Source organism: Lathamus discolor, chromosome 5, assembly GCF_037157495.1.
Source record: "Lathamus discolor isolate bLatDis1 chromosome 5, bLatDis1.hap1, whole genome shotgun sequence".
NCBI classification, from domain to species: Eukaryota; Metazoa; Chordata; class Aves; order Psittaciformes; family Psittacidae; genus Lathamus; species Lathamus discolor.
In genome coordinates this window covers 11,523,940-11,551,211 of record NC_088888.1, presented here as the reverse complement: position 1 = coordinate 11,551,211, position 27,272 = coordinate 11,523,940, and the positions used below count along the sequence as shown (strand labels likewise).

Genomic DNA, 27,272 nt, shown 5'->3' with positions numbered 1-27,272 from the left:
CTGCTATTTTTCTCAAGAATTTTGTCTTAATTAATGGTGTATTTGTGTCTAAAGGGATCTGCACTTGTTTGGGAGGTGTAGCTTTTTACAGGCTTCAGACTCCTGAATTAGACTCAGTGTACTTTCAGAATGTGAAAACTTCCAATAAAAACAATTAGAACATAGCAGTGTATGCAAAAAGAAGAAGTAATAAACTGCAAGCTGATAACCTCCCTCCTTTATACTTTGTATTCTACTGTAGAGTGTGAGTCTAGTGGGGAGCTCTGTGGGTTCCCTTGCACAGAGCTTTATGCTGTGGAGCTGTGCATCAGACAGGGACTGGCTCCCTGTGCATCAGAGGGAGCTGGACAATGAGTTGTCTTGTGCTGTAGCTGCTGGAGTGACTCTGAGAGCATAGAGCTGCTCTGCAAACTTGGGGAGAGATGTTTGTAATGTTTAGTTTCTGTTTGAAGTGCTGTGTTTGGATTTAATCAGTGCAGAACTTTAGCGCTGGTTAACCAGCAGTAAATAGTGCTGCTTAGAGCTGTTCCATACAGGTGTGAGAGACTTGTCTTTAAAAGCGATGCTGTAGTTAACACAGATAGAGGGGTCACTTGGAACTAGTGACCTGTGTCTTCATGTAAACTTACCATAAACATAAATAAAGGTATAACTTCAGCTTGTAGTAGCTGTTTCTTAAGTATATGCTTCAAATACCTGTATGAATCTCATTAATCTGTGTGCTTTGTGGTCATGCTCCATTTTGATTTTAATGTATTACTGTCCTTGTTGTTGGATGAAAGATCCACATGCATGGGAAGTAACTTTGGTCACAGAATTCATAGAATTAGGCTGGAAAAGACCTTTGAGATCATTAAGTCCAACCATTCCCCTAGGACTTCACTTATCAGAATTATTTATTTAATGCAAGTTACGCTTGTGCCTGCAGCTTTTGAGCCATGTAAAGTTTGCAGTGCAATGGCTTGTTCTGAGTGCTGTCCAGTGCATAAATAGACAAAACCCTCATTTTTGTCCTTGTCCTCGTCCCTGTCTTGGTAGCACAGATAATACAATGATAGGATGTTAGGTATAAATACAACTCCAGATTAAAATATTGGCTCAGTGGCCCAAACCTTTTTTCCCCACAAATAAGGGTTCCAAAATTGGAACTTTTCTTTGGTTCTTCAACTGCAAATATTTAATTCCCAGGAGCAGGCACAGAGCTCGTTCTTCCGAAGAAGCAAGTGACTGGCAGCCTAAGTCGGATCTACCTCAGTGTAATGGGAAGCAACATGTACCCAGGACAGAATTCATTAGTGTATTGTGTTGGGGTGTATCAGCAAAGGAGGCAGCTTGTAATGAGGGGATGTACTCTCTCACTAGGATCTTAATTGTGAGTGAATAATTGCTAGATCTATGGCCAGGATAGAAAGAGACTCTAATTCCAGGCGTGTGGGCTGTGACTCTGCTGTAACATGGCCCCAGACATTGTCCAGAAAGAAGTAAACAGAGCCGTCAGTTCACAGCATTCACTTTGCATTGATGTACCTATGCCTAAAATAAAGCAGATTGCTTACTTTTGAAGTGTCCAAGCATTCTTTTCACTCTTGTGTTGAGTGTCAAGCCATTTATGGGGAAAATTGTTTGTGCTGGGTTTTGAACTAGCTGTTACTCGCCAAAAACAACTGCTAAGCCTTCTGAATTTTGATGGCAAGACGCATTTGTCTGCCAAGCAGCAGTTTATCAGTGCCTGTACTGCTATTGCAGTGATTACAGAGTGAAGAAATTCCACCTGCCCTTCAAAGGTGTTTATTTCAGATGGTATTGGCAAACTGATTTATGCAGGGGGAGTTTTAAAGCAGTTTTTTAGAGACCTGATGAACTTAGTTTAAGGAGGCTTGAGTCAAAGCAATGCGGCAGGACTCCTATAATTGAATAGTTGGTTCTCTTGTAGATCAGATCTCAAAAAACATGTCTTTTGGACATGCGGGGGGGGTAGGGAGAGGCTGAAGAATGTGCAAGGATAAAGGGTGATGGCAACTTTCTCTTTTTAAAATGCAGTTTGTTCTGTGCCCTGCACAGTTAGAATGTGGGTCAGCTGCAAGCCGAGGAATCCAGTTGATGAAAATGTTTAGACAGGGGCTTGGAAATCTGATATCAAAGGAACTGGTGGGGAGGTGTGTGATGGAACTGGAAAAGGCCACAAGTGAAAGGATTGTATGAAAGGGAGGGTATGGCAACACACAAAAAGAGCTACAGAACAGATTAATTGAACAGTACTTATTTGGAGGTTTACTGCTGCTTTATGGCCACAGAACGAATGTGTTGAGTACCTAGTCATCTGCAGTAGCCTGTTTGTGGTGGTTGTTTTTATTTCATACTGTTGCCATACTCACTCTGATGGTGTAGGTGGCTGTAAGACTGATTCCAGGATTATAGTCCTTGTTTAGATATAGCTAAGATAACAGTGATTGTGATCAAGGGTAGTAGGAAGGAGAGGAAGGAGAGACCGTTTCCTTTGGAAGTATGATGTTTGTCTGCCTTACTGCTGTCTGTCCAGCCTAGAGTTTCATTTTTGTCTCATTTATATGAAAGTGTAAAACTGTTGTGTTTGTGGTGGTATTTGTTTGTTAAATTATTTAGTGGTAGATAAGCTGCTTTCTTGGGTGGTAGCAATCTGTTGATGGTGGAAGTAAGTCCCTCACATTGAAAGAGGCTGTGTTGCCATGCACAGAAAATGCTCAGAAATACTTCTAGTGTATTTCTGTAAGATTAGAAGTCTCCTTGTGTTTAAACTTGATCTGCCCTATATATGTGTGTTAGTGTAGACATGAGTAAGATTTTTTTTTTGCCTGTACAGGAATATGGAAGAAAGCCCATAGAGTCAGAAGCTGCTCAGCATGTCTGTCAGAGTACATGTTAGCATGTGGAAAAGGAGGAGAATGAATGGAGGAATGTGTGCAAACACCAAAATTTATCTGTTGCCTGTTGTGAGGCTTTGTGTGTATGGTGTCTGAGGAGGACTTGGCCCTAGCTTCCTCCTGCTAGAAGGTGTGGGGATGCATTCCAGAGATGCATTCAACGGTGAGAAGTTTACTAAGCAAAAACTGACCCTGTCTATTCTTGGAACATATCTCATGATTGGTACTTGTCATTGAGAAGAGCAACTCGGTTGCCTGTAGGCTTGTGTTTCCTACTCAGGGGAGTGTTTCAGCAGGGTGCTGGGATAAATGGCCTGTTGTAATAGCCTGTGCTCTGAGGAGCATGTGACTGATGCTTCTGAGCCAAGAAACAACATGCATGGTACCTAGGTGGTTATAACTGCTGTGCAGAGGAAATGGGGATGATAGAATGGGAGTCATAATGATTTTGGTAGCAATGTACCTAGTACTGTCTTTTATAGCTGAACCTGTAAGGGGCAATTGGTCCTCTTTGCTTGTTGATATATTTAGCAGTGGAGGGTTGAGTGTGTTGTGCAATGTGTGTGTTGCATTAGCTCCCCTTATTTTTCCCCCTTTTTTTTGATGTACATTTGGCATACTATAACTGTCAGTTCAGATAAATCCTTCAGCTGGTTTTGGGTGAAAGGAGAGTATAGTTTTAGTATCATTGGCTAGCAAGGATCTGTATTAAAAGTGGATGTTTCTGTATGTGTTTGAGTGTATAGTGATCTGTATTGCATTACCCCGCGTTGCCCTTCTTGGGAGGGAGTGAACTTTTTGCATTCAGACTTTTCTGTGCTTCTAATACTTGCAACTACAAAAGCACTTATTTCTTAGTAGTGGCAACCTTAGAATGATCTCACTTCAGCTAGGACGGTACTGTGCTGTTGGCTGGTTTCTTTGCCTGGCTCTGAATTGCAGGGACTGCCTGTAAATGCTTTGAGTAAGATCCATGTGGAAATTTCCAGTGTGCAGATGTTGGGGAGGTGGTAGTGGGGAGCCACCTCCTGTTGGCAGAGTACACATCCTTACCTGATGGGGAGCTTTCAAGTTTAGAAATGCATTATACAATGTGCAAACCAGACATAGTGATTAAACACTGGAGAGATTCAGGAGTAGCACTTCTTCCTGGTCTGGAGCATATGGATAGGTCTAGTAAAGATAACTTCAGAATGATGATCTGGGTAGGCTTGTGTTTTGGTTTTCTGTCTGATTTTCTAAGCCCAGATCCGTTGCAAACACTTGTCTGTCCTGTGTGATTGCAGCAAGGTTGTGTACTTAGCCAGATATTTAGCTATAGCAGTCCACACCTCTCCTGCATGACATGTTTGTGAGCCAGGCTTTGTGCTTCCTGAAAAGGTAACTGGATCCGGTTGCTTGTGATCTGCAGCCGGATGTAGTGCCATGTGTGCTGTTGATTATTACTCAACCTCGGTGTATTGCTGTTTATAGTTTCTGTGTATATGTGTGTGTTGATGGGTTATCATCTAAAAATGAAATGATGCCTCTGTACCTTCTTAGGAAATAACTTAAATATGTGGCCAGTAGTGCTCATTACCTGTTGCAGCCAGAACATTAGGTTTTTTTATCCAAATCATTACAGAGAATGCTGTTTCGGTAAGGTTCAACCTCAGCATCTGGTGCCAACCACATGCTTGTATCTTCTGCGTTAGCAAAGGTGGGAGGATGTGCCATTGAGCCCTGGAGCTGTGACCCTGACTGTCCTTAAAAGAAGTGAGAGATGAATGGAATAAGCAGGTGAAAATCTCCATTGCAGGATGGTTTTGGCACCCCGGCCACTCCTGACTTTCTTCTACGTGAACCACAGTGATGTGGGAAAGCTGATGTCCTGAGCCTGAGCTTGGTTCAAAGGAATCGATGGAACTTGCTCTTCAGACATACTCTGTCCTGCATCCTGCAGTGCCTAGTTTGCATTTCAAGGCAGTGAAATTGCACACACTCCTAGGAATCCGGGCTGGAGCCTTTTGAACAGGAATGGGGACTGAGTCAAACACTTACTGCTGTAGTGCAGTACTCTGCAAATGCTGTGGTAGGTGTTCTGAGCGTGCTTAAATTTCCAGTTAGAAGTAGCAGAGTGAGCTACAACTTGGGGACCGAGTGGACTACCCCTGAAGGACAGACAAAGCTTACTCATTGGTGTGAGGGGGAAGAAATTTGGCTGTGTAAAATGAGCAGGCATAGCTCCAGGGCAGGAATGGACTGTGACAGCTGTCAGTGCACTTCATCCCTGCTATCAGGCTCTGAGAATGTGTTCCAGGGCCTGATAATAATGAAAGGTCAAATGCTAATACTTTAAATCCTTCTTAAACATCTGGAAGGAATCCAAACCATCTTTGCAGAGTTCCTGACATTTACCTGTCTTTGTTTCCCCTGTTCAATGGTAACTTGGATGTTTTGTGTGGAGTCCTGGGATGTTATCTGAACTAGTGAACAGTCATGAGGTGAGTTCTCCCTTTGCCTGGTAAGGTCAGCTAACTAGCTGTCATTCAAGCTGGGCTGCAAACAAGTTCCCATGGTGGCTGGTTGCCAAAGTGGAAAGAGGTTGTCTGGGGTATGCCACTGGCTTTCGGGTGACTTGAAACTGGTTACGAACTTGTTCCTTGACCTCTTGCTTTTCTTTTTTAACCTGCTCTCTCCCTTTTTCATCTTTCAGCACAGAAAGACATCGGTCATGGCGGGTGATGCCATCTTGATCATGAGGGGCTTGACAAAGCTTAGTAAAGCAATCATAGAAACCCAGGCAGGACAGCTTCGGCAGGTGTTCCTTGGGGGTGATGCAGTTACCATTGCAAAGACTCTCCAGGCCACTGCTGAAGAACAGTTCAGTTCTGCCTTGGGGAAGATGCAGGTAAGCAAAGCTCTTTGCACACAGTCTAGTCTGATGTTTTGCTTTTTGGTTTTGTTGTGAGCATGGCTAGGACCTTGCATAGTGATCAAGAACCTAATCTGAAGTGCTGGATCGATGATACAGGTGTTGCAACACTCTGGGAATTCTCCAGGATTTCAGTGGTGTGCAGTGGGTGCTTGGACAGGAATGGGAGGGGAATGTTGCTGCAGAGTGTTTGTTTCCGTTACAGGGTGTTTAAGACATGCTGAAAATGAAAAGCCCTCTGTTCCCTTCACCTTGTCAAAGATCAAACTCTTGCTAAGGTGGGCCAGCAGCTTTGTTATTTGAAGTCTCCTTTAAAATTCAGTCATTGATTATCTCTCCTTTTGACTAAGTGAATGAGCTCTTCTAGAGTCAGTTGGATTTATCTCAGTGCTGCTTCCTTCCTTGGCAGAATTGGTGCAGAATGGTTCAGGTGTTCATCGCTGACAGCCCAGACTGGATTTTTCAGAGCTGAATTTTCAAATAAGGAACTTAAAAGCCAGATGGTTTTTAAGCAACAGGTTCTGTCACCAGACATGGGGATGGACTTATAAGAGCTTCATGTTTGCTGTATAGCCCTCTCTTGAAAAAGTGGGCCATGTCTGAGAATGAGACTGTCTCTTAATCAAAAATGATCATCCTTTATCATCCTTTAGACAGTGTAGCTCTCAATCATTTTTGAAACAGAAACCAAGTGAGGTTCTGATGTTTTCTGTGCTACTAGTTTAAACTATCATGGCTATCATGGCAGCCGGTAGCTTCAGACCTAAAATCTGGGCCTGTGTTTCCTTCCTTGTGTTTAATAGAAATTGCCTAAGTGTGTTTGTGTATGGGGCTAATGCTTCGTCTTGCTTTTGGCTTCCTTTTTCACCTAGGAAGAGAGAGAGGGTGTCCTGCTGTTTCTGTGCACAGGAGGGGCCCCACAACCAGACCTGCAGAACACTTGCCCTGTGTTCTGTCAATGAGTTGTATGAGAAGCTGCTACCAAAGTAGGGCTTGCGAAGAAATATATAGACTGAAGCTATAACACTTTGTTTTGAAGAGAGGGAAGCTTTTATGTCACTACTTTTGATCTGTGGCAGGGTTTTGGCTTTCTCGCGTGCTTAAAATTTAAGTATGGCAGTAGAGAGAACTAATTGCTTGTAATAACTAGTATTGTGGCCACAGTCCCCATCTGTAAGTAGATTTCCTTCCCCCCCCCCACGCTGTGATGTTGAGGTTCAGAATAGCATGAGACCTGCTGAATAACAGGAAAGACCATGTTCTGTTTTTTTTCTGTAAGGAAAAGAAATGTAACTAGTGTTTAGGAAAGAGCTTAAAATATGCTGCCTCCTTGTCTCACCACAACAGGATTGAAGATCCTGTTGATTGGCTGTAATAGTCACCAGTTCTTCCATCAGCATCTGCCATACTGAGATAGGTAACTAGAATATGTCAAGAAACAAGTAAATAGGAGACAGTGCTCTGCTGTACGTGTTTGGTTCTGTTTATTTCTGCACTGAAAAGTGGTGGGAAATACCTGCACTTAGTGGGGCAGCTCCTGCAGGCCAGGTCAGAACAGAAAAGACTGTCAGGAGAAGCTAGCCTTGGCTGTTGCTGTGTCTGATGCTGCTATCCTTGCTTCAAGCACAGGATTCTGTTGATTTATTTTGGGATGGCAACAAACCAAACCACGGTTTAGTGGTTGAATGATGAAATGTGTTTTGCAGTTGGCAATGTTTTGGCTATGGAAAGCTGAGCTTACTTTGCCAATTAGTAGGCATCTGGTGTTGCTTTTGGTAGGTTTGGGCTGGTAAGTGCTGACCTTGCATGATTAGGGACAGGACAGCAGGCGGGAGCATAGTAGAAGTAAGAACTTGATATTATGAAGTACAGCTTTTTGTTGTCCCTCTTAAATATGTGTTAAGCAATATTGCAGCTCCCGTTGCCTGTTATTTCCGAGCAGTGTCTTGCTCCTAGTGAACTCCACAATTAGTGACCCTTCCTGCCAGTGTATGTAGAACAAGATGTCCTCAATTACAGGTATTTGAGAAGCTATTCATGAATTTATCCCATCAGTGGAGTTGAAAGACTACCAGTGATCCCAGGTGTCCTCAGTGTCTTCCTTTTTCCTGTCTCTTACTGTGAGTGCCTGCAGTGCCAGAGCCTTTACAAATTACCTATTGTGGAGACATGACAGCCTAACTGTATGCCCCCCTCTGGGGACCACAGATGGGTAAGGAGCAGGTTTTAAGTTCTTAAAGTACTTCTATAATTGTTTGCAGGAATTGGGCATACAGCAGGAGAACTTAACTGATCTCGATGAGAATTTTGGGAAAGACTATGACTTCTCAGCCCGAGACTCATCAGATGCTCCAATGGACTTCTCCACTGCCTCCAGCAAGCCTCATGAACACAGCGGTGAAGGCCCTGCTTACTCTTACACTACAAATGGACCTCTTAGAGGTGTTGGTGAGACTGGAGATTCTGGCACGGGTCAGAAGCCTTTCCCTCCCAAAATGGATGCAAGATTATTTGGAGGCTTTAGGGACCCTGGAAATCCTTTTGCTGCTGCTTTCGGACAAAATAGGGCTTTTCACCAAGACCATTCCTCTGTTGGTGGATTAACAGCTGAAGATATTGATAAAGCCAGACAGGCCAAAGCAGGTTCAGAGCAGAAACCCTACAAACAGATGGTATGTCTTTTTAAATTAAGGATTCTCAGTACTGCAGTTTCTGTACTGGATTATACTTACTCACCTCCTCCTGGTTTTCTCTCATTTCTTCCTCTTCCACTGTTCCTCTTTGTGGATGTAAAAGACGGAAGTGTCAGTGCTCATTAACTCTGATCTCTGTGATTTTTATTCTGTCATTAGCTTTTCTTGCTCTCCTTTCAGACCTGTCACCTCTGTATCAGATATTCTGATATGAGAGGATGTTTAAAAAGCATGCATAGGGTTAGACTTTTATATTAAGGGGAGCTCGCCTTTCATTCACTGGACAATGAAGACTCCATGTATTTATTGATATATGTTAACGTAATGAAAAGTTTGTATTTCATCCCACTTTTTGGAGTGAAATGTTGAGCAGGTGGGTTCAGCTGTAGCCTGCAAAGGTTTGAAGACTGACCTAAAGAGTCTGTCTTCTCCTTGAAAGGCCCCATTCCCTTTAGCTAGTTGTTTTGCTATGGCTGCGAAGAATGAATTTGGCCTAAGCTCCTCTCAGTGAAGGCTGTGGCTTCCTGCCCTGTGTCTTACAGCCCTTGTAGAGGTGGGGGGAATGTTGCCCTGAGCATTAGTAGACTGGAGAGTATCATAGCTCACAATTGTTGCTCTGGTGCTTCCTGCCCTTGTGTGAGGCAGCGCAGAGAGCCCACAGCAGAATTCGCAGTGGAGGTACTTGCCATCTGCTCTGATCTTCTGCCTCCTTCCCCAGTCCCAGTATAAGATGGTACTGCAGGTTCACTCACTCAAGACATTGCTTTGATGAATCTGTATGCTGCTTCTGCTCCAGCTGTTTTGCATGGGGAAATTGTCTACAGTACTATACACCTGATAGCCTTCCATGCGCTTTAATTGCATGTGTGGAAGGGAGTTTGGGTTGGCACTGTGCTGCTTCTCCAAGTTCAAAATGTAAGGGTTGCTGAGGTGAAAATAAATATGAGGTTTCTAAATGTGCTTGTTATGTCTTTCACATTCTCTTGTCTGCTCCTCTGCTTAGTGTATGTTTTGGTTCATGGTGTGTCCTGCAGCGTGCTCACTTGAAAGTGTCTCAACATAAGGCTCACTGTTTGCTTTCTGTAGCATGGAGTTGTTCAAGTGCTGTCAAAGTTGCACTCTGAATTTGCAGGTCTCTGACCATGTGCCCAGCTCATTTGTGTATTTCTCTTTGTTTTGCTCTCCTTTGCCTCCTGCTGCTGCAGCTCAGTGAGAGGGCCCGGGAGAGGAAGGTTCCTGTCACCAGGATCGGACGGCTCGCCAACTTCGGAGGTCAGTTTGCACACCCACACTTGCAGTCATTGTGCTTGCATGTACGGATCGATGACAGGCTATGATAGTGCTCCTGCTGAAGCAGTTGTTGCTTCTATTTTCTTAAGTTGCTAATGGGAAAGTGCTTTCCCACAAACAGCTGGTTAGCTCAGAGCGTGGTTTGGGCTTTTTCATTGCAATTCATTACAATTCTTGGCCTTTAGTCAGAATGAAGTAAGTTATACTTTGAATCCTCCTTTCTGTCACTCTTGTAGCATATCTATTACTGTGATAGTATGTCAGAAAAGAGCTCCCAACCTGAATAGACCTTTCAGCTTCATTCAGGAAGCTACCTGTCAACAAGAACTAGAGTCAGCATGGGGTTTCATTTGGCTGAGCACAGCAGGCTGATACTTTCCTGAAACTTAACCTGTTCTGGAGGGAGAGAAAAAAGAAGTCACTCTTCAGAGTGTAGGGCTGCAGATTTGAGAGTGCACAGTAGAACTGCACATCTTCATGGTAACATATACTGGGCCGTGCTGCGCTAATTGCACCTCGCTCTCTCCCTCTTACTAATTCTCCAGTCTGTACAAATATCCTGGTCCTGCATGTGTGACTTCACTGAGGAAACCATCCTTCTGGTCCTTATAGTGTGCTGCTACTGTCAAGCATAGGCAGCTGGAGCAGCTGTTATTTTAAGTAATTTCTTTCCCAACCTTATCCCTGCTACTTCTCTGAACAGTGGTTCACTGTGTGGGGAGATTTGATTTTTACTTAGCCATTGCTTATAAACCATTTTGTCCCAGGATGTAAAGTCTGAGCTAGAAAGATCAAGCTGAAACCTACGTGAAGAATTTATTTGCAGGCTGGCACTTAGGATGTTAAAAAAACAGAAGTATCTTTAGTAATAATAACAGATGGTGCTTATCTAATATCTTGTATCCAAAGCCATCAAAGGACTTAGCATGTCCCTGAGGAAAAAGGGAGCTACTGCAGTATTGCAGGTGGAAAAGATGATCACAGTTAGTCTTCCTTAGCGCATCATTAGATGAGTAGTCTCTTGTTGTAGGTGTTTTTTTGGTTGAGTGGGGTTTTTTTTTGGTGACCACAGTGTTTTGAGATGATAGTAGCCTGTCTAGGTTGTGACTGTTGTACACTCTCTAAAGTAACATGTTAGGCCCTTGTGGCTCTTGGAATTCTCTTCCACAAAATTTGATAAAGAAGCATATGTGCAAAGTAGGCATCCTTGTGTTATGGATACCAGAAGAAAGAAAACCAGTCAAGTGTAATTGAGATCAACTATTACATTAAAAACCAAAACCCCAACCCCTACTATTCTTCCTCTGTGTGGTTCTTGTCAGAGGAATACACACACTAGGAGGAGTTGAGGGCAGGGACTGATTCTATGTAGTGCAGGAATAAACAAAGTGAGTTTTGTGATCACTAAATGTTCTAACGCTGGTGTCTCTAAGTTCACTGCAGGTGGTCTGGCTTCTCTCCTTGTTTAGTATTCCTTAAAAGGAAGCAGGATTCCAGATCTGCTTTTTGGAGTAACAAGGCATCACTGTAAAACTCACTTGACTTCTTTGTTTTTAAGCTCTAGTAGCACACAGGTCTCTGTTCTAATTGAGCCTTGATTTTCATGGCAAGTGTCACAACACTTCTTGCTGTCATCTTCCATATTTACCTGTGGCTGTTGCTGACAGCTGGTGGATGCGAAGTGGCAGACGACCAAATCTTCTGTAAACCCTGAGCTCCAGTGCTGTTGCTGTATGCTCCAGCTCTTGGCATGCAGGGCTGTTACATGAGGAAAGGCTGACTCATGCGTCAAGGGGAAATATAACTGCCTACCTGTCTTCTGTTAACCTCAGGTTACAAAGCAAAACAAATCCCCACCAAACCAAAACCACAAAGGGAAAGTAAGATATGGGCTGTTTTTAAGCAGCATCCCCAATAACATCAGTGTGTCATCTTGTTTTTTGGTCTTGCCCTTCTCTTCCCCTTCTCTGTTTTGTATGATTGAAATTGCTGGCAACACAGCTCTTGCTTTCAGACTTCTTCTGGGGGGATGTTGTGTTGCAAAAATTATGTCCAAATTCTCTAGTCTCTGCAATCCTGTTAACATTTATTGCTTATCTTTCCCTCTGAATTCTTCCTTGCAATGACAAGAAGTAGTATTGTCAGTACATACTGGCTAACAAACAAAGAATATGGCTTGGAGGTAGTTTATTTTTTTCCAGTTTAGGAAATCCCTTGGTAATATTTTGGTAGGCTGGGCAATGTTGTAGAAGGTTTCTGAGGGTGTGATGGGCCTGAGCAGCATGGACAGCTCCACATGGGAAGGGCTGCCTGTAAGGAACACTTCTTAGCAGTCAGATCTTAATCCACATTGGTAGGAGCTTTTAAACAGCCTCTAGAACTGCATGGAAGGAGGGTCTCCATTTATAGTGAGCTGCAGCTCCTGCTTGCTTTTTGCTCCAGGTTTACAATGATTTTTCCAACCTGAACATAGCTTTGAGAGCCAGTGCAGTTGTGAAACCCTGTCGGCTGATTCTGGTGTGTTGTTCCCGACTGGCTCTCATCTGACGAGCAATGTTCTCTACAAACTGCATCCTTAAACCAAGAAACATTAGCTGATGGCAAGAGCTGTGGTGTACCATTGGCTTCTGCCTGGTTTTGATTCCTTGGAAGCTGTTGGTGAGCTTTGGCTTATGGTTGACTGTTTTCCTCTAAGATTGTGAGCAGGGGAAGGCTGTGCTTGTGCATCTCTCCTAGGTACTCACTGTCCTCACTGACAGTCCCTTCTGGGTGTTCTTATGAGTGATGCAAGAGACAACACGTACAGTTTTTAGAAGCATCTGTGGGCTGAAGAGTGAGGCTGATAAAAGGGGTCTCATAAGGGTGCAAGAGGCAGTTTCCAAAGGAGATGAGAATTTTTGCTTTCCTAAGATCCAACCCAACTTCCTGTACATATAACTTTTCTTAGAAAAGGCAAAATCAGCTTAAATTGTAAGTGTTTCATAGCTCAGGCGTAGCTGAGTTGGAAGCTCCCTGTGCCTGCACAGTGTGTGTGTTCTCTTGTGCATTTTCTCTTGCCTTTTCAACATAGGTCAGAAACAAGGTGGAGGATGCTCCGATTCTATGAGGGAGTGCGGTTTAGAGGAAGTAAGGTTTCTGTGCACTTTTGTCTTTGTTTCTTGTGTGCTTTGGGGTACCATCTTCATTTGAAGGCCCCAGAAAATCACTGTAGGAAATAAAATGGCTGATGTGGATTTATCCCCTACCACCTCCACACCGTTCAAACCTGCATGTGATTCTGACTTTTCATGGTGGGATAAATCCCACTTGTTTCTTTACTTCCATGTGAGAGCAACAGTATTTTAGACTGGGAGAAGATAGAGGTGCTGAGTAGGTCAAAAGCAGAGCTCATGTAACTATTCCTGGGGTTCAGGTAGCTGAATTCCCATGCTGTTGGCATGATCCCATTCACACTTGAATCATTCCTCTTGTCTTTGCCTGTTCTTTTGCAGTCCCCCTTTAATGTTAGAGGGAATGTTGATCTCTCAGCTGTGGTGTCAGGACACTGTGGTAGGTGGTGCACAAATGAGTAACAGGAGGCAGGAACTGGACTGCAGTTTTCCTGGCTTCCCGCCTCTTCTGGGAGCAAAGCACATTCTGCTGGGAAGACTGAAGATAATTTTCTCCAGTGCTTGCATGTAATTCTGAGCTAATGTTTCTCTGTAATCAGCACAAGAGCCTTTCCTGAACTGCTGTGTCCTTTGTATGTATTTTTGCATGCCGCTTGCAGCAGCAGGTGTGACTGCTGGGGTTGTATTTATAGTACTGAATATCCTTGATTCTTATTTGGTTTATTTGATTTTGTTCTTCTCCGGGTTGGAATTGGTGAAACAGATTTTTCCGCAGCGTTGTCTTTTTTTGTTTCATGCTTGTTTTGTAGCGTGATGGGTCATTGGTTCCACCCAAACAGTTCTTGATCCTCTCTTTATTTCCATTCTCCCTTCCTTGCATCATCCAGCTTTTCTAAGCAGTTCCTGTCTCCCTTAATCATATTCCTGGTTTGGAAGTTTCTTATTTTAATGATATAGTAAGATCCTTTTGCAATGAAGAAAATTCAGGAAGCCTGTAGTAGAGTCTAGATCTAGTGTCAGTGTAGCAGTTGTGCAAAAATAAAGCTAGCCTTGAGGTACGGTTTTAAAGTACATACAGGACAACTACAGGATTCAGCTGTCACCTGAATGTGGCTTTCTTCTGGTGAGCATTTCATGCCCAGAAAGCTACTGGACACTGACAACCATCTGCAGCTTGCAGAATGTTCTGTGTGTTCCTTGCGGTGCTTGACGTGACTGAAACAAGGGCACAGGCTGCTCCAGGGGAGAGTCTCGCCCACCACTGTGCTTGGCAGGCTGAGCACAGTGATAACAGCCCATTCAGTCTCCCGATTGTTTTGTTGTGGCAGTTGCTGAGCAAGAAGATTCTTCCTGAGCAAAACTGATTCCAGATCATCTCTAGATGGACTTGGTTTGAAGTAACGGCTTGCTGGAGATGCCTGGAAAATGTCTGAAGAGGCACTCTGCTGGTACAAAACCAAGTGGCATTTTCCAGGCCCGAAATAATCTGCCTGCATTAGAGTGTGGGATACAGGAGTGTGACTTCCTAGAGGTGCTCTGGGATGCTGTTTTCCAAGGTGCTGAACTGTGGCTCTTCAGTGATGCTGAAACTTGTCCCAAAATGGTAAATCTTGGAGGAAATACTCATCTTGCAGACAAGGAAAATGAGAGATGTCAGAAATGACTTGTGCAAGGTCAATAGACTAGTGCCCAGAGGAGGAGAGTGCTTTTCTACAACCCTGCAGGTGTTTTGGAGGGATGGCTCCTGGTAACAGATGAATGGTGTGTGGTGGGTTGACCTTGGTTGGCAGCTAGGCACCATGCAGCCTCTTAACTTGTTTTGTCCCACAGCAGGCTGGAATAGGAAGAGCAAAAGCAAGAAAACTTGGGAGTTGAGATGAAGATAGCTTAATAGGGGAAGCAGAGTTCCATGTGCATGCAAAGCAGCAAGAGAAATTCATTTACTACACCATATCAGCAGCCAGATGCTCAGCCGCTTCCTGGAAAGCAGAGCCTCAGCATTTGTAGCAGCTACTTGGGAAGACAAACATCTTAACCCCAAATGTGTCTCTCCCTTCATCCTCCTTTCTTCAGGCTTTTACTGCTGAGCATGATGTTAGAATTGTAGAACTGTAGAATGGTTTGGGTTGAAAGGGACCTTGAGGCTTATCTAGTTCCAGCCCCCTGCCATGGGCAGGGACACCTTCCACTAGAGCAGGTTGTTCCAAGCCCTGTCCAACCTGGCCTTGAACACTGCCAGGGATGGGGCAGCCACAGCTTCTCTGGGCACCCTGTGCCAGCACCTCAGCACCCTCATAGTGAAGATTTTCTTCCTTACATCTGACCTAAATCTCCCTTGTTTAAGTTTGAAGGGCATGCATGTCCCTTTGATCAATTTGGGCCAGCTGTCCTGGCCATGTTCCCTTCCAGCCTACTCATTGCAGAGGCAGAGTGGAGAAAAAGCCCTGACGCTGTGCAAACACTGTTCAGCAACAGCTACAACATGGGTGCGTTATCAACACTTGTAGTTACAAATCCAACACAGAGCACGGTGCAGGCTGCTGTGAAGAAAATGAACTCCTATCTCAGCCAGACCCAGTATCTGTCTTCAGATAACGTGTGCCTAAACCACAGCCTTTCTGAGGGGTGGGTGTGTAAAAGAGGGCTGGAAGACAAACCTGAAAACCTGAAACCTCCTGTCTTGAAGTTGCTTTTTGAACCCTAGGGCCTTCATCTGGTTTGTAAGAAGAGGAAAGGTGAAGTTTTCCACATTAGCTTTTGGTATGTGAGCTGTTTGGGCTCCCAGTGGCACAGTGAATGAAATTCCGGTTGGTAAAGGAGAAGGTAATACATTCTTGAAGTTCAGAGTTTGACTGATCCCTAGTACTGATGTTAGTGAGTGCAGTTATAGCCATGAGGAATTTAGGCTGTTACTTAGTTCCCTGTCATTTCATAGCTCTTCTGATAATAACTCGGAAAAAAGGAATAAAGTGAGCAACTGAGACTTAAATGAGAAATACTATATTGAACTGTTACCTGTTCCTCAGGGATAGGAGGTTGCATATGCAGCTCACTTCATTTTTTGCAGCCTTAACATGTAAGAAGCAGCAAACACCCAAGGTGCACTTGACCATGCACAGTCCCAAGACTATTATCTACCCTCCTGCCACCATATTTAGAGCAGGGCTATGTACACCCTGAAGTGTTCCCAAGTAGTAGGAATGCTTCATTGCATTTTCATGGAATGCCCTGAGCTAAATATCCTGCTGCACATGGTGATGGTAGTTTGAAGATGCTCAAAAGTCTTTGCTAAACTTCAGATGTTTAGACCTTAGCAGCTGTTTAGCCGTAGACTTGTTTATGCTTCACTTTAGCTGAAACAGTTGTTGGCTAATGATGGGAGTTCATTTCCTAGGACCTGTTTGAAGAGAAACACTTGTTCTAGTGTAGTCTGCAGTATAGCTTAGTTCAGATGCTCAACTGTGTATGCCCATGAGAGGGGAGGCGTGACACACGTTTGTTTGGAGTCTGATCTTGCCTACACTGGTGTAAACCGCAAGCTGCTTTGGAGCATGCTAGAACCTCTCCAGGTTTATTCTGGAAGACAGAGAAGAATCTGGCTCGTCGGTCTTCTGTTTGCTTTGAAGTGGTTTGTGTGTGAATAATGAAGAGAGATTAGAAACCTCGGTTGTTCTGATTTTAGGCGCAGGCAGTGAATCTCAGTAGCAATCATAAAGGCTTTGGAAGCAGATGTATTTAATTTGAACCAGTTACTGCCAGCCCAGTTCAGTCGAACTCTGATAATGACCAAACTGATTTTTGATGGGGAGCATTGCTTTGGAGGTGGTGAAAGTGGGATCAAGGCCAACAGAAGTGCTCCACGAATGGTATTCAGCCCAGAAAGCCACATTTTGTTGATGAGATGCCTATCTCCATTGGCTTCCTGTCTGACTCGGTGCTTTCTGCTTCAAGTTACTGTCTTGCATGTGGGATCTGGTTGGAGATGACTGTGTAACAGTGTTTTAATAGACTTCATGCTGTGTTGGAAAAGTCTCTTGCTTCTTTCGTATGGAGTCTGGGGATATTTTCCCCCCTTTGTTCAGCTAATAAAGTCTCTGGATTTCTGGTGCAAAAGACTTGCTTAGTGGTCATGCATGTCTTGGTGCTAGGGAAGAGTGTGCACAAGGTAACTAGTCACAGCAGACTTCCTTAGGCTTAAATTTGGCTTTTCAGCACTGCACCTCCATAGGAAAATGTGCAGAAAATTCATAAAACTTATTTTTTATTTTATTTTTTTAATTTTATTTCAGGGCATTTTACTCTATTGTAATGTTAAAATCATGGCATCCTGGGAAAGTTATATTTTTCTCTGGATGTAGGCCTCTGTTTTATGTTCTATGTTCTTCAACATTCATGTGTAATGGAGAATGGAAGGTTGTTTGACAAGGGCAGCTTTTGTTTTTTGATCTGAAACATCTCTGTAAGGGAATGGGACTGGCCCTGGAAGCAGTCCTTGGGGAGGCTTTGTAATGCCACCTGTGCTTTACCTCATGCTGGATTCTTTGGTCTAGTGCCTGTAGCCTGCAAGGTTGCAGATGGGGCTGTTTCTGAAGCAGATATACTGTGCAAGTTTGAGCTCTTTGGTAGAGGTGGGGTTGTAATTACCTGGTGAGAGGGAGATAAAATTCAATGCAAGGTAAGGTTCAACTGGTCTGTGCCCAGGCTTCTCACTTGAGGCTACAACTGTATGCATGCGTTTCCTCCTGCACGCATGCGTAGAATACCGGGTTTTGGTGAGCTCTGCTTCCTTCATGGTGCCGACTGTGTCCCCTGGTTGTTCCATCTGAGAAGCTGTCCAGTAGTGCCTCAAGGAGGGCTTGGAGTGCTTGGAAAACGTTCACCCCTAGTACTGCTGGTAGGGTGGAAGTAAGGCATGGCAGGATGTGCCACTGCTGAGGAGATAGAATCATAGAATAGTTAGGGTTGGAAAGGACCTTAAGATCATCCAGTTCCAACCTCCTTGCCTTGGGCAGGGACACCTCACACTAAACCATCCCACACAAGGCTTCATCCAACCTGGCCTTGAACACTGCCAGGGATGGAGCATTCACAACCTCCCTGGGCAACCCATTCCAGTGCCTCACCACCCTAACAGTAAAGAATTTCCTCCTTATATCCAATCTAAACTTCCCCTGTTTAAGTTTTAACCCGTTACCCCTTGTCCTGTCACTACAGCCCCTGATGAAGAGTCCCTCCCCAGCATCCCTATAGGCCCCCTTCAGGTACTGGAAGGCTGCTATGAGGTCCCCACGCAGCCTTCTCTTCTCCAGGCTGAACAGCCCCAACTTCCTCAGCCTGTCTTCATACGGGAGGTGCTCCAGTCCCCTGATCATCCTCGTGGCCTCCTCTGGTGCACGATGTGCAGATGTGCAGGAGCACCAACTGTTCTGGTTGCCCCATGTCGTTTATTATCCAGAAAAATAAATATTTTGAAACTGGGAAGGCAGCGAGACCTTTGGTAGTACAGATCACCTCATGGTTGTCTGTGCCTCCTTTCATCTGTGGTCAGGTTAGGGGAGGCAGATAATGCTGCTTTTGTAGTCTTATCTGTTGTAGCTTTATCTGTGGCTGTGAAACAACACCCTGCAGGGGTGATGGTGCATGTGGGATGCTGGTGTTCGGTCTCACGGTCTCACTGTTGCTCTGCAGGGTTACTCTCCAGCACAGCCCCTTGGAATTGCAGGTTACAACGCTGCTTGCATAAGGTGGGGCCTCAGGAAAGGCATGTTTCTGTTCATCATAATCAATGAGCACATGGAAGTCAAGACAGTTAATGAGCACAAATAAGTCTGGATGCTCAGTAGGGTCACGGCCTTAAGCTCCATTGGCAGTGGCTTCATCTAAGCACAGTTTCACTTTCCATGAGTGAGGGTGTTTCTGTTTCCTGAGAGTGACACTTTGAGAACCATGTTGGCAAGAGTATTGCAGTTTTCTTCCCATGTTCTAAACTACGCAGTTTGAGTCTGCAGCAGCACCTCAGTCAGTGCACGAGCTCTGAGTAGCACTCGTTGTCATGCTTAAAGAAGGGTGGATATCCCAGACTGGCCTAGCCTATGATACCTATGACGGCTGGCCTGCTGGGCTGAAAACGGTTCAGTGGCAAAATTGATGACTCCAGGCTGTTCTGATGGAGCTGTTCTGTTGCTATGCGTTAGACTGTGTGCCTTAATTACAAAATATGCCTCTGTATGCGGCTCAAAAGGCTTTTTTATTCTGATGTGGGTCTTCTTCTTTTAAAGGATTAGCTGTTGGTCTGGGCATTGGGGCATTGGCAGAAGTGGCAAAGAAGAGCCTTAGACCTGAGGAGCGCAATGGTAAGCCCTTCCTACAGCTGCATTCTTTTTTTTCCCCTCCCTTTTCTTTCTTTCCCTTTTGGTCCCTGACACAGTTTACCTGCATTTGCAAGATTTTATTCTTCTGAAAGCCAGGATGGTGAGGCATCTGGAATAACAGCGGGATGTGGGTAGTTCTTCTGTTTCTAGCATACTCCTTCTCTACCTCCAGACTCTTCTCCCACCGAAGTACACCATAGCCTTACTACACAGAGGTCAGAGGTATATGTAAGAGAATGAGTTTATGCCAGCACACTTTGTACAGGTTGCTTTAGAACACACATCCCCCGAGCTTGAATACTGGCCCTGTGCTCATTCTTGGATTGTGTTGGCCTAACAACTGTGTTTTAAATTGTTCAGTGAAGCCATATAGTTCTGTCAGTACAGAGACTGTTGTAGGTGAGCCTGTATGTCTGAAAACTGTTAATGGCAGCAGTCTGGAAATTTAAGGATGTTCTGCTTAGGAGGAACTTGGAGGATACCTACTCTCTTTTGAGAGAGACAAAACACTTTATGAACCTGTTAAATGGCTGTTACCTACTTCCACTATCTGTATTTTGCCACCTTTTAAAGGATTCTTGTAACAGGTCAGGAGACTCTGTTGTGCAGATTGACCTGATCCTGGCCATGTCATGGGGGCTTTCTTCTAAGCCTGTGTGTTGGTAAAATACGGTAGTACTGAATGGCTGTGTGTGTGTGTGAATGGTTTAGGGTGTAGAAAGTATGTGGTGTTCTTTCCTAGAAAACAGGAGATTACTCTAAAGGTTATGGCTCCATTCACTTCTTCCTTATCCAGGAAAACCTGTGGTGGGATACTGCAAAATGTAACGTTCTTTGTTACAGTTACTGCAAGCTGTTTCCCCATTCTTGCTTCCCCTCTTGCTGTTTGGTCTTCAGCTTTGAGCTAACACACAAACATCCAGAAAGCCCAGAAAGCCAACCGTATCCTGGGCTGCATCAAGAGGAGCGTGACCAGCAGGTCGAAGGATCCTGCCCCTCTACTCTGCTCTCGTGAGACCTCACCTGGAGTATTGTGTGCAGTTCTGGTGTCCTCAACATAAAAAGGACATGGAACTGCTGGAACAAGTCCAGAGGAGGCCACAAGGATGATCAGGGGACTGGAGCATCTCTTGTATGAAGACAGGCTGAGGAAGTTGGGGCTGTTCAGCCTGGAGAAGAGAAGGCTGCGTGGAGACCTCATAGCAGCCTTCCAGCATCTGAAGGGGGCCTATAGGGGTGCTGGGGAGGGACTCTTCATTAGGCACTGTAGTGACAGGACAAGGGGTAACGGGTTAAAACTTAAACAGGGGAAGTTTAGATTGGATATAAGGAGGAAATTCTTTACTGAGAGGGTGGTGAGACACTGGAATCGGTTGCCCAGGGGGGCTGTGAGTGCTCCATCCCTGGCAGTGTTCAAGGCCAGGTTGGACAGAGCCTTGGGTGCCATGGTTTAGTGTGAGGTGTCCCTGCCCATGGCAGGGGGATTGGAACTGGATGATCTTAAGGTGCTTTCCAACCCTAACTATTCTATGATTCTATTCTAAGTCTCTGGATTGGCTAGGATGTTTGTGTGTTAGTTCTGTTGACTGGAGGGAACTGATGAAAGGGTTAAACATTTGCAACTAGAGGTAAAAGTGATATCAGATCATTCCTGGTTCAGAGCATTGCTTTGAGAGAATGACAACCTGTAATTTTAGGTAATTTTATGTATTTTTTAATGGTCCTTGTAATATTCTTCTGTGGCTAGTAGTGTTCAACAGTTTGTGCCTTCACCCTGGTCAGCATTGGGGGTAGGGGATGGATGAAGACTGAGCTCCATTGCAGCGAGTACTGGGGTGGCTGACAACTGAAGAAATTTGGAGGTGTGAGAACCCTAAAAGAGCCAACCCAAAAACCTCAAACCAAAACCCAGCACATGAAACACATTCACTGTGGTGTGGGGACAGGGGTAAGGCACGAGCTGTGTGCCACCCAGGCCACTGCTTGTTAATAATTGCATTTTTGTGCTCCCTGGGCAGCTCAGCAGTGCAGAACAGCCCAGCAGAGGAAAAAAAGGATCCTTGGCAAAGGGCAAGTTGTTTCTCTCCATGACCTGAGGTGTTTGAGGCTGGGTGGGTTTCTTTGCTTTGATTTAAAAGCATCCATTCAGGCAAACATGGCCCATCCTGTAGCAAATCCTTGAAGGCTTTTGCCGTCAGCACTTGTGTTTGACAGGCCCTTCGTACCTGTTGGAAGCTGATGACTTGTTTTGCTTTTAACAGAGAAGGAGTTGCACAACTGATGGTATTTCTTTGCTTGCCAGATGATTTTCTAATTGGGCACACCCCAAAGTGAAAACATGAGCTTGCAGAGCTATGGAATTTAAGGGAGTAACATGAGCTTTGTTTCTCTTCCTTACAGCACGAGAAAGCATTATTTCTTTCTTTAGAGGGCAGCAGACACTTTTTCCTTGCAATAATGCAATTGCACCTATAGATTTCCTTTCTTCTTGCTAGGGAAACCTTTGTTTTCCTGTGCGGCTATAACTTGGTGCCAGAATCCTGCTCTGCAGTTTGAGTCATGCTTTGGGAAGAGTAATTTTCTTGAACAAACCTTGATTAAACAGTAAGGCAGTGAACTGCTGACTTCAGTGCTAGGCAAGGGAGTTGGAAAAGGACCTGGCTTCTACTTTTGGCTCTCTTGCTTTTGTTCTTGCTTCCCGTCTTCTGTCAAGTCTGTGTAGATAAGAGCCTAGATGAGAGCCTGGAGCAGAGGTTACACTATAAAGAAGGGCGGTGGGACTGGGAATGAGTAGGAGCAGCAAGTATTGAGGTGAGGCAGAAGTAAAAGACTGTTTCAGCCCTTACAGTCTCTTGGAGCTTCTCAGGCCAAGGAAGGGCTCCAGCTGTGCCCTGGGTGTTTTCCACAGCATTTTACAGTAGTGGGTAAGCCTGTGGGGATGAGAACTCTCTCCATGGGCTCTGCTTCCCCAGAAATGCGTGGCAGAGGATAACTACATAGCTTTGAGTCCGAGATCCCAGTATCTTACTGTTCTTATGGCAGTACCAGCCTTAGCTGTTGGGGGAAATCTCTTGACATTGGTACTTCTGCAGTTCCTTAAAAATACCTCTTCACGCCTTCCATGACTTCAGCTTGAGGCATTTGTGTCGGAGTTTTCTGGCTGCCAGCACCATAAGCTCAGGCTAAGACCTGTCTCTGTTGAGAATGACACACTGTCCTGTTCTCTGGAAGCTGCTCGAGGATGTCTTTTTCTCTCTCCACTGCTGCAATATTACAAGTAACTGCTTGGCACTTCAGACTTAAACAAGTGGGATGTGTATATGCCCAAAGGCATGCCTATGAATTTCACACTCTCACTGGCATCCAGGAGTAATGAGAAAGAGCCTTCTCTTGTCCAGTGAGTACAAATGAAGGTGGCTTCACACCTTTAAAATGGAGCTATAAACACTGACCTTTCAGTCACAAAACCGCAAGCGAGAAACCCCTGAGCTACAAGTGATCCGAGTAGCATGGCTTGTACTTCTTTCCATTACTGTTACCACATGGAGGGACCACAAGTGTCTACTGTTCAGGTAGGTTGATGCAGGTAGTTAAAAATAACCTCAGTCACTGGTGACCTTACTGGCAGTCTCAGTATTTAGAGTGTGAGTCTAAAGTGCCAGGCTGACATGAGGTGGGAACTGGGAGGGTAGAATAAATGTCCATGAATACAAGAGTGCCCAGATAAGCACTTGCTGTTGCTAGTAAAGAGACTTGGGGTTCAAGGTCAGCTTTAACTTGCGAATGAGCTGTACTAGGCACTGTGCAAATACCAGGCCAGGCAGAGCCCCTGAGGGCTGGCAGCTGGCCTAGGCTTGAATGTGGAGTCCATTTCTTATGGAAAGGAATAATGTGGTTTCCTTGAGTTGTCAGTCCTAAGTGCTTAGGCTGTGTTTCGGACTCTTACCTTGCCCCAAAGTGTGTGGCAGATGGTTCTAAAATCAAATACACAGAAAGCCCAGTGGCTGGTTCTCCTTTTGACAGTAGCAAAGGAGGTGGAAGAGCAGTGATGCAGCTGAGATGCGCACAGATGTGGAAGGGGTCCTCCTGATTCTGGATTTGGAAAGGAAGTGTGGGTCAAGCACCCCTGGGGGCATCTGCCTGCTGCCTCTGCTGTGAACATGCTGACAGGCCCCAAGCACTGTGGCTGCAGGAGCCTTCATTTCTGAAGTCTCCTTGTTGCCACAGCTTGTTTAGATGTGACTTCTGTTTGCCTCTTTTCTTTCCCTGATGAAGTGGGTAAAAGCAAAACCAACCCAAAACCACAACACAGCAACAACAAAACCCAAACCAACCCAACTTTGCCATTTTAAGATGGAGAGGAAATAACTTGTAGAATCGAAAGGTACAGCTTTGGAAAAAACATTGTCTTACAATGGGCACATTTCTTCATGAACTTGTTCTGGGTTTTATCCCCACTTCCTTCCCACCTAGCCTTAGAAACCCGTGTCTGTTTTTCCTTGACATTTACAGAACCCTGCTTCTGACTCCTGCTTTCAGGTCACCTTCTCGTTCATGCCCGGTTTTAGCAATGTACACGAGCAAGCAGGAGCTGTTGCATGCTGTCAGGTTGCCTGGCAATCCAGTAGTGCCCCTGGAGGCTTGACTTCAGTGAGCAGCATGACAGGAAGAAGAGGATGGGGAGTGCCCGTGTTCACCTCTTTCTCTGATAAGACTCTTCTAAAGCTGCCAGGGTTCATTGGCTTCTGGAGGCAATTTTAATCATTAACTACCTCCTTTATCGTGCTGCAGACTCAAAGGAGGATGTTTTTGTGTGCAGGTGGTGTGAAGAAATGTAAGGCTTTGACTTGGTACTTTCCCTCGCTCCTGTGTGTCTGATGGCGCTCATACAAGGGGTTATTTGCCTTGTCATTGTGAAGGATACAGTTTCCCGCATGGGACAGTTGCGATGGGATCGTTTAGAGCCAGAGCTCCGTTAGACAGCTCCAAGCGCTCTACTCTCCAGAGCTCCAAGTCTCCTGACTTGGGGATGTGAAAGCCGAGTCTGCTCTTAGCAGATTTGCAGTGCACACCCCGGACATGCAGTTGCACAGCAGTATGTGCTTGTGTATGAATATACATGTTTGGGGCAAGAATTGCTTGGATGAGATAAGAGGTTTGGCACGGGCATGAATCCCTGTTTCCACCCTAAGAAGTGCCAGCGCGTTCTCAGTCTACGCCAGCGCGCTTCCAAGGCTTTTGACAACTCCCCCTTGTTGTGGCTCAGCCCTGCTGCTCTTCTGAGGCTCTGCTGTGCTGCAGCCTATGACGTGAGACTTGGGAGACCTTTATGCAGTGTTTTAGGCTGAGCTCGGTGGTGCAGTTAGATCATATGCCAAGGTATGCCCAAGATCCTGGACAGTTTGCATAGCAGCACAGACATTCAGGAAGGCTGTGACTTGCTGCTGTTGGCCACCAAGCCAGCAGTGGCACGGCTGTCACAAGATACATGTACAGCTTCAGACGGTGCCCCTCGGCTGCAGTGGAGGCACTGAATGTCATCCTGGCTTGACTTCTCTGGGGAAGGGCAAGCCTCCTATTGAATGTGGTCTAACACTGCATCTCAGCAAGTGAGCTTGCTGGTAAAGGTGTTCCTCAGCCATGTGCCTTCTCTCCTTGTCCTCAGGGAAGAAGGCAGTGATGGATTCTAGCCCATTCCTGTCGGAGGCCAATGCAGAAAGGATCGTGAGAACCTTGTGCAAGGTGCGCGGAGCGGCGCTGAAGCTGGGACAGATGTTGAGCATTCAAGGTAAGTGGCAGCACAGCACCTGGGTGGTGCTGCCAGGTGGGGCAGCTGAGCTCTTGTGATGCATGGTCAGCTGTCTGCAGTCACTCGGTGCCAAGTGGATGTGGAGACAAGCGGCTTTTTCTTGAGAGCAGTGACGGAGAGGTGGGTGAGTCAGTTCAGTCTAAGCCCAGTGTGAAATAATCAGATGCGCGCACTCTGGACCACCACTTTGCCAATGTCCGTATTGTGTCAGGCATGTAACTGAAATGGGTTAAAAATAAGGTGACACTGTCTGCTAATTTCAATGCCTGTGTTGAAAGCAGCTGTTGAGAAGCAGAGCTGTATCACACACTACAGGCAGGTGTCCTGGAAAGGAGGAGGATGACAAGAGCATCATCCTATTCTTTGTTCACCAAAGGTGGTCAAGGTTGCATCCACAGCCCTCTCCTGTTATGCACCCTGTTTGTGGCTTACGTGATCTGTTGGCCCTGCAGCTGTGCTGGAAGGGACAGTCCAGCTGATAATCGTATTGGGCATAAACCGCTTGTTTTCATCCTGAAGGCTTCAAATGGGTACTTATTCCATTGGGCTCTGAAGTTGGTGGTCACAGGTGAAGGCATGAGTGACATTAGTGTCTGCATGAACTGTTGGGCTTCTCCTAGGAGATAGCAGGTGTGTTGAATACAGACCTTCTCTGGAGCTATCCGCTGTGCCTTCGTGCCCAACTTGATAGTGAAGGAAAGAACCAGCCAAAAATAGCTGTTACACCTGTCTGGATACAGCATTCAGGTTGTCAGTGAAACCGAGTCAGTGTCTGGGTGTTTGAAGTACTCTGCTTGCTTGGCTTCTGCTTCTACTTGAGTTTTTGTAGGTGTTGACTGATGAGGCTGATCTGGTATTGTATTAAATTGCTTGGGCAGGCCAATAAAGCAGGACGGCTCCCTGTTCCAGAGAGCCCTGATTGTGATACTCGGTCGTCCTTCATTTGCTCATCACTTGGTTTAGGTGCGTGCCTGGCAATGTTAACACAGCTCAGTGGGAGGCAGCAGCTCCTGTGTCAAAGGCTGCCATCCATCTCCTGTTTTCTCACCCTCTAGAAACTGCCAGGAGCCAAAGGCTGATGGTTCCCAGTGCAGATCCAAGAGGAGCTCTTGTGCTCCTTGCTTTCTGTGGCCAGTGCCTCTGGTATGTGGGGGTGAGCGAGCCGTGTCTGGCAATCAGCTCTGAAGTTCAGTTGTCTACCACACAGGGGGATTAATTTTGAATTCTTAGGACACTATAGAGTTGCACCTGATGTGTACCCATGTACGTGGTCACAGCTGCCCTAGGCTTGGATGCGAGTGAGGAGGGAGTAGCTGTGAAAGGCCGGCTCTGGATTTTGTCACTTGCCTACTGCCTCCTAACGTTACTGCGTTCTGGCAGGAGTGTCAAACACTTGCTGATTGACTTCACTTTGGTGTCAGGAGCTCTAGCAACATCCGTGTGCTGCCCAGCCCTTCTTTCACTCTTGTGACAAGCACTTGTGGAGTGCTGCAATGCCTGGTGTGAACGTGGGCCTCTGGTAACCTGGCTGAGGGGCAGCTGTGGGGAAACAAGTTAGACACTCCCTGCAGTGCAGAGTGCCTGCTGCTGAGCTGCCTCTTTGGACAGGAGGGTTTCATGCAGTTCTGACACTTAATGGGCTTCTCTGTGGCCTGGTGAGTTTGAATTGGCTGCTTCTACGAACAGGCACGTGTGCTAGTTGAGCAGAGGGGCTCTGTTGCCTTGTCCTGGCGCAGCTGAGCTATACCATGAAGAAGTTAAACAGCAGCATCTTTAAAAACCCTGATGCGTGCTTCAGGGAGTCAGTGGCTTTGTTAGGGACCCACATCCCTGGAGGTCAGGCACAGAAAGGATGCCAGGGGCCCCAAATCATCCTGTGTTCTGGTGCGTGTGCTCTGGAAGGAAAGGCAACTGCGTTTGCCAGTCAAGAGTGCCCTGCCTGGACTCTAGTTTCGTGTTTTGTTCCAGTGAGGCCTCATCAGCTTACCACAAAGCTGTATAACCTTCTGCATCAGCATGTGGTAAGCCTGGTTTTATCAGTTGTGTCTGTAGCATGACTGACGGACTTAAATGGTGCTGAGTTTCTATACAGTCACTCTAGACTTGCAGGTTTCTTGGCTATTTGGCGTTGCACTCATGAGCAGAGGAGTGCTGGCCGAGCAGCCCCAGTTAAGAATGCCCCCTC

At 45.6% G+C, this 27,272-nt stretch overlaps 1 protein-coding gene across 1 annotated transcript in view; it reads left to right on the top strand.

The window, feature by feature from the left end:
- COQ8A (coenzyme Q8A) overlaps positions 1 to 27,272 on the top strand; it is a 42,161-nt gene that overhangs the window by 5,082 nt on the left and 9,807 nt on the right. The window contains exons 2-6 of the mRNA XM_065679750.1: positions 5,596 to 5,790; positions 8,076 to 8,486; positions 9,713 to 9,779; positions 19,186 to 19,260; positions 24,944 to 25,066. Of these exons, the coding sequence (XP_065535822.1) occupies positions 5,614 to 5,790; positions 8,076 to 8,486; positions 9,713 to 9,779; positions 19,186 to 19,260; positions 24,944 to 25,066 (853 nt within the window). The 5' untranslated portion in view covers positions 5,596 to 5,613. The remainder of the gene's footprint in view (positions 1 to 5,595; positions 5,791 to 8,075; positions 8,487 to 9,712; positions 9,780 to 19,185; positions 19,261 to 24,943; positions 25,067 to 27,272) is intronic.